The sequence below is a fragment of the Aquila chrysaetos genome, chromosome 17 (assembly GCF_900496995.4).
Source record: "Aquila chrysaetos chrysaetos chromosome 17, bAquChr1.4, whole genome shotgun sequence".
Taxonomy (NCBI): domain Eukaryota; kingdom Metazoa; phylum Chordata; class Aves; order Accipitriformes; family Accipitridae; genus Aquila; species Aquila chrysaetos.
Window position 1 is genome coordinate 21434651 of NC_044020.1, and position 6785 is coordinate 21441435.

General features: G+C 51.1%; 1 protein-coding gene across 1 annotated transcript; it reads right to left on the reverse strand.

Annotated features, from left to right (window-relative positions):
• Positions 1 to 1320: 1320 nt before the first annotated feature.
• On the reverse strand, positions 1321 to 6521 carry AICDA (activation induced cytidine deaminase). Its single transcript, XM_030041133.1, has 5 exons — positions 6356 to 6521; positions 2814 to 2961; positions 2047 to 2317; positions 1737 to 1852; positions 1321 to 1432 (listed from the first exon to the last, which is right to left on the reverse strand). Exons 1-5 carry the CDS (start codon positions 6481 to 6483, stop codon positions 1379 to 1381), a joined length of 717 nt encoding a protein of 238 aa, XP_029896993.1. The 5' UTR covers positions 6484 to 6521; the 3' UTR covers positions 1321 to 1378.
• Positions 6522 to 6785: the final 264 nt, after the last annotated feature.

Here is a 6785-nt window from a genome sequence, read left to right on the forward strand (position 1 = left end):
ATGTTTTTTTCTGGTCAGGTCTCAGTCCAGTCACCAACTAGCCATATCTGGCCATATTATGGGCAGTAAAAGGCCTGAAAAAACAGAAGACTGTGGGACTGTTAAGGTGCCTCCAGCAGAGGGTGGCTGGCTGGGGAGGGAGCACATTGCAGGTCTGATCTGGAAGGAAATGCTCAGTGGATGAAAAGTATTCCAGTAGTGAGAGCTGTGGTGCTCCTCCCTGAGGTGTGTGAAGAAACAGATGGTGACCAATGTGGATGCCAATACGCCATCTAAAATGCCACAGCCTCAACCTACATGAATGAGAAATTATGTCTGAGGGACAATACGGTGTGGAAATGAAGTGTGATTTCCAGTAGCTGTATGCTGGAAAAACATTGCAGAGGTGAAGTGGCTTGGAGGCTCCTTTCCTGGCTGGGTGGGAGGTCCACACACTGATCAGTACTGACTCCGAGCTGCCACAGCTCTCAAAATAGTTAATAGGAGTTGAGTGGACATCCTATTTCTGCCTGGGAAATGTCTTGCTGCACACCCAGAATTGCAGCTCGCACTTGAAAATGTTGGCCAGCGAGTCTTCTGCTTTCATTTTAGGTTTTTATTGTCTAGTTTCAACCTCCCCTAGGGCACAAAACCTGGCCCCACAGTTACTGAAGCTCCCTCCTTTCTGGGCAGGAGGCACTACAGGGCCTGGGCCTGCACACCATCCACTCAGAAGACCTGCTGGCTTCAAGTGAGGGCTTCAAGCTAAGCTACCTGGGCTGTCCACAGCTCACTTCAATACTCTCAGTCAAGCTTTCCAATAGCTGGCCAATTCTGCTGTTAGGACATAGACTTTACCACTTAAATGGTGATGGTTTTCAAGTTCCTACCCGCATCTGGAAGGACAAATAAACCGTTTCACAGGGGAGGACACAGAGCAGCTCAGTGTAGTGCGGCTCTAAGAGCCAAGAGACTTGCTCGCCGAAGCCCTCATGAAATGTGCAGGTCATTGCGGTGCCACTGAGAACACAGTTGCACGAACAGCTTTGCAGGCTGTCTGCTCCCACCTGAGCAAGGCTAAACCCAGGTCTCCGTTTAGTGGACCACCTAAATTAGCTCTGCAGGGACTGAGGGAGGTCAAATCGCTCTTTGGCAATGTCACTGCAGTCCTGGCTCTTCCCAGCTAGCAATGGATGAGGTGTGAGTCTGGGGAATGTGTCTTCAGAAGATCAGCCTGATTCTCCTTGGAAATGAAAAAGTAAGGATAGTCTTATCTCTAGACACAGGGCTGGAAGGAAGAGAGATGTAAAGAGGGAAGAAGAGAGAGATCTGTTGTAAGGGAGAGAGTTGGAAATCAACAAGTGTTGGTGAAGTCTTCTGATTGCTGATGACTTTCACTTCAAAGTCCCAGAGTTTTAAAGGCATCTCGTAAATCATCTACTTCGTACAGCGGCTGTAGGACAAAATACAAATGGTAGGTCAGTTGTCAAGTGAGCAGGAACCTATGAAGGTGGGGAAGGAGGAAGGAATGGCAGGAGATGGGATGAGAGGTGGAAGAAGGGGAAGAGAATGAGGGGAGGAGACATGAAGGAAGTTGAGGGACAGAGGCACGAGGGGCGTGGAAGGTGAAGACACAGGAATGAGTGAAATGGCAGATGGCAGAGATGGGCAGCAAGAGCAGAGAGGAACTATAGTGAGGAAGAGAGGAAGAAGCTGAGGGTAGGAGGCACTGGAAGTGAAGGAGAATTGGCCCTCACCAGGAGGATCCGTCGAAGTTTCCTGGACAGATGGACAGCGTTTTCATGCAGCCCTTCCCAGGCTTTGAACGTCTTTTCCCTGTTCTCCACAAACGTGTTCCAGCAGTAGAAGTAATCTGTGCGAGGCACAGGGGAGTTACAGAGTGCTCAGGACTGCCCCAGAGAGGACACTCACCTCTCCTAGGATCACCACACCATCGCATCCCACCATGGTCTTCTCTGGCTCCTTGTCCTAGCTCCCCCCGCCCTCCTGGGTCTCCCTAACCCCCCCATAGCTTTCCACCACCTCTCTCCCGCCTGCACATCTCACCTTTGAAGGTCATGATGGCAATTTGGGCCCCGGCCCTGTGCAGGCGCCTCAGCCCCTCCGGCTCTGCCTTGCGGTCCTCACAGAAGTAGAGGCGGGCGGTGAAGATGCGGAGGGTCAGGTTGGGGTAGGCGCGCAGAAAGTCGGCCACGTGCCGGGCGCAGTCGTAGCAGGGGCTCCAGGAGGTGAACCAGGTGATACGGTAGCAGCGGCCCGGGTCCAGGTCCCAGGCTGAGATGTAGCGCAGGAAGAGCACCTCCACGTGACAGCCCATCTTCGTGAAAGAGGGAGAGGGGCAAGGCGTGAGGTGGAGCGGGGCGCAAGAGGGGCGAGGAGGGAGGTGTGGGCTGGATGGGGTGTGAGGGGAGGAGAAACGAGGTGGGGGTACGTCCCAGGGTCCGCGCGCAGAGGGAGAAGGCACAGCGGTACGGAAGGGGAAGACTGGCCGGGAAAGCACAGGAGCACGCTGACGTGTGGGGACGTACGAGAGGAACGGGTGGGAGCTGAGCGGAAAAGTGGGTAGACTGGTAAAGCAGCAGAGAGTATGGGTGTCTTGCTGGTAACGCACTTGCGGGTAGCATAAAGTACAGGTTTACCTGGAGGCTGCACCCCCCAACCAGTATGCACCAGTGCAGCGTCCGTGCTCGTGGACACGCGTGCCAGTGCCTGCGTTGCTGTCGCGGCCCTCCTTTCCCTGCTGCCCAAGGCGATCTGGAGCTGCGTGCGCCTCGGCATGGATGTAAGAACAGGATGCCAAGGTGTTCCCGTACCTTATTGCGCAGGTATCCGAAGTCCAGGGAGCACGATGTAGCGCTGTCACGGCGCTTTACAACATAGCAGAGGTAGGTTTCACGCCGGCCCTTGGCCCAGCGCAGGTTCTTGAAGTTGTAGAGGAAGAGTTTCCTCTTCATCAGGAGGCTGCAGGAGAAGACAAGAGAGTTTACATTAGCCCCACCCTGGAGCCAGCAGTTGGCCATGTCTTTATTGAGGGCTCAGCACCAAAAATATCCTCCTCGTGTCCAGGCCTCTCAGTACGAGACAAGCATCGGTAATTTGCATGCAATGTGTTCGGGAAAGGGTGCAGACTTGACTGTGGGGATGAAGCAAGTGACCTTGTGAGTGGAAACGGTAAATGAATTAGTAGTGATTAGTCAAACAGCAACTATGGCTGGGTAGAGTGCGAAAATATCTGCAGATATCCAAAAGATGGACACCAGTGAGGGAGAAGGATGAAGGCATCTGAGAAGAACTGGGAAGATGAGAGGGTCTGGAGTTCAGTCATCAGGAAATATTATTTTTGCTGTATGAAACCCTGAAAAGCCACTGGGGCAAGGGATGGATCAAATTAGAGCCTCTTTAGAGAAGACTGGACAGGGTTTCTTCCCAGCATTGCCCAAAAGAAGAGCACGGTTGAAAGCGTGCAGGGCTAGGGGCTCGGGCAAGGTGCCATGCACTAGCTGACCTAATACGTAGTGGGGTAGACATGCGACAGCTCTGCAAGCACAGGTACCGTTCCCACGTTAGACAGGCCTGCTCCCATGCCCAGAGCTCCTGCTGGGGAGAGGCGGCAGGAGCACGGGGAGGGTAAGGTAGTCGTGAGTCGTATCTAACAGCCTCGCTGCCAAGTGGAGGTACACAGGCAGCTGAGAACAGCTGTGTTCATTGAGGTGAGATACTCACCTCCCCCACAGCAATGCAAAACAGAAGCGAATGGGTTAAAAATAATCACATCCTTTGTCATCTTTTCCCTCTGGTAGGCTGATGTTCAGTAGGGAGATGGGGACAGTTTTAAGTGATACTGAGCTGGGTTTTCTAGGGGGGTCTCCAGTGAGGTGTAGGAAAGGGGAATTGGGTTTGTTAGGAATTTAAATCCGTTTTAAATCTGAGAGTCTGAGGAAAGAAAAGTTTTTTTATACAAACACCCTTCATCTGTTTGCTAATGTCTCCATAAAGCCTGAGCACTGCAGAGCACTTAATCTCCAGCTGACAGTGGCATCCTCTCTGCTCCTCCAGGAGCTTCTGTCCGTCGTGCACCCTCACACATGGCTGCTGTGCCACAGGTACTCAGGACTCACCCATACAGTCACGCGCATCCTCTCGCCTTTTGCTACCTGGTGCACGTGCTTTGCTCTCCTGTAGCACTCCCTATTGCACCTCACACTGCATCGTTGCCAGAGAGGCACACTCTTCCCTCAAGCACCCGTGCTACTCTGATTGTCCTACAGATAGGCAAGCCACCCGCACACATCCTCTTTCCTGCTGTGTCACCCTCAGCCTGCGGTGCAAAAAAATACCTGTCCTGCTCGCGCAGAAAGAGTGAGCACACACACTCTCAGTTATGCCATGCTTCATACAGACATGCTCCTAGAGAAGTAGATCCCATGGGAGTTATGGCACGTGTCCTGCTAGGAGAAAGTCCGTAGAGAAGACAAGGCTCTGCAGAGTCCTGCACACACTCAGAGGACAAAGCATTCCTACTGAGCATTTTATTCAGCCCAGCAACAGCCTCAGGCAGTTCTTGGAGGGCTGTCCTGGAAGTGCTGCCACAGTCCTGCTCTGCTGGGCTTGCAGGTTGTGTCAGGAGAAGAGCACAAACTGATCCCACTGCATTTCATCACCCCTTTCTCTGGCAGTTCCTGCTGGGTGCGTGTTTCCCATACCCACTGTAGGTTCTCCATCATCGGTTTTGATTTATTTCTCACACTTAGAGCTGCCCCACTCACTACCACCTTGGATTCACCCTATTTCCCTGCCTTTGTACAAACACTTCTGAACATGTATATTCCCTAACACACACACACACATATGTTGGTCCCTTCACAAAACTGTCATCCAGGGGTTCGCCTCAGGCTTCCCCCTGTTAGATGTGTGTTATTGCAGGGATGCGGGGAAGATTTTCCCCCCCTAACAGAGGTGCTGGAGAGTGGACACCCCTTCTACGTATGACAGATCCTCAGGTTGTCCAGAGAGGATAGCCCAGACGATCGCGTGGGAAATGAGCAGGTATGATAGGCCAGAGGCTTGGAAAGCTCTTACCTGCGCTGTGCCACAACAGCAGAAAACAGAGCAGAGGAATTGTGAAAAATGCAGTCGCTTGTTGAAGAACCATATAAGCCAGGTGAAAACCAGTGACAATTATTTTGATGTTTCATCAAAGCCCACATGGAAAAATGCTTTTCAACACATCAGAAACTTTAGGGAAAACAGACTTTCCCTTTTCTTTTTTTTGTGAATTTTGGGGCAAAAACACTTGCTTTCAAAATGTTTCTGATTCTTCTTCTAACTGTCCCTTTTCTCACTTCTTCCCATTTTTCTCTATTAAATGGTTTTGCCCCTGTGGAGCAGCACATGGATGCAAATAAGGGTGAAGAACAAGGAATGACCCCAAAACCCAGAAAAATAAAATTATGATCACTGGGGTTATTTTTCAGAACAAAGTGAAGACAATTTTGAATCACAGTTCCTGTTTTCCCTTCTCTCTGGAGTTCACCGTCCCAGGGTTTTTTTGCGAGGGAGGATTTCAGAACATGGCTGGTATAAGAAGAAGAATAATGAATAAACAGATGTTGCGGGGAGCAACTGAGCAGATGTGCAGTTAGGTACAAACCGCTGGATACATGTGCAACTCCTATAGCTATAGCATAGCTCAAGGGAAAGCAGCAAGGACACAGGAGCTGTGATTATACCCGGGCACTGAAGAAGTAGATTGAACAGAGACCTTCTCCTCAAATAAAGATTCATGAAGCCAATCCTCAAGTCAGAGTGAAGGCCCCTGAGTGTGTGAATGATATGCAGTTGTGGAGAGTGATTAGTGATAATTAGCTCGCGGGGTAATTGCAGTGCAAGTAGAGGAATCCAATGCTGGAACAGTCTGCGCTTACGAGCACAAGGGTGTGAGCAGCAGAAACACAGTAAGACAGAAATCTGGTGCAACAGAAAGAGTAAGTGGATAAGGAGAGAAGAGTGGGCAGGGATTGAGGTGCTTAAGCGGCGGATAGCATCTGAATGTTCATCTTTCTGTTATGTTTTTTTGTTTCTAGAAAAGAAAAGCTATGAAAAGGAACAGAGAATAGTCACGAGAAAGAGAAATGACAGAAAGGGAAAAGAGTACAGGGTGGCAGATAGTCAAAGAGAAAGAATGACGGAGACACAGAGATGCAAGGTGCAAGAGCAGGACGGGGTGGGGAGTTAGATGACTGAGTCAGATGGAGAAAGGGAAAGGGACGGTGAGCACCAAACAGAGAGCAGGTTAATTCTAAGAGAAGGACCCTTGTTTCTTAGACGAGCAAGAAACTGGAGGCACTCATTTTACCTGTCCATGACTGCCAGGGTGTCTCTCAGGTGATGGGGTTGCAGGGAGGTTGTCTTGCAGGCTCCGTCTGTGCAGCCCTCTGACTTGATGTACAGAAAGGTGGACTGCCCCGTGTGTCCCCTCCCCATTCACCCCTATCTACCCCGGCTGGCTTTCATCGGGGTGTGGTTGAGGGAGGAGCTAGAAAGGTCTCAGGAGCTGAAGAGCAAAGGGTTGCGATGCGGAGGGGCATCAGTTCTGAAAGATGCTCAGCACCCATTGGTCGCCTCCCCCCGCCGCGCTCCCCATTGGGCCCTCCCTGCCTGCAAAATTATTCTGAATTAATATCAATAACATAATGAGGCAGGAAGCATTGTCTAGTGGTTAGAGGGGGGCCTGGGAGCTTGTGTACCGCTAACGTGAATGTGGGCAAAACCACACCATCCCTCCG

Coding starts and splice junctions, on each gene's coding strand:
- AICDA (XM_030041133.1), bottom strand. CDS start 6,483: ATGGGGAGGGGACACACGGGGCAGTCCACCTTTCTGTACATCAAGTCA. Junction 2,962..6,355: donor ACCCTGGCAGTCATGGACAG/GTAAAATGAGTG, acceptor CTTCTCCTGCAG/CCTCCTGATGAAGAGGAAAC. Junction 1,853..2,046: donor TGCCATCATGACCTTCAAAG/GTGAGATGTGCA, acceptor TGCCTCGCACAG/ATTACTTCTACTGCTGGAAC.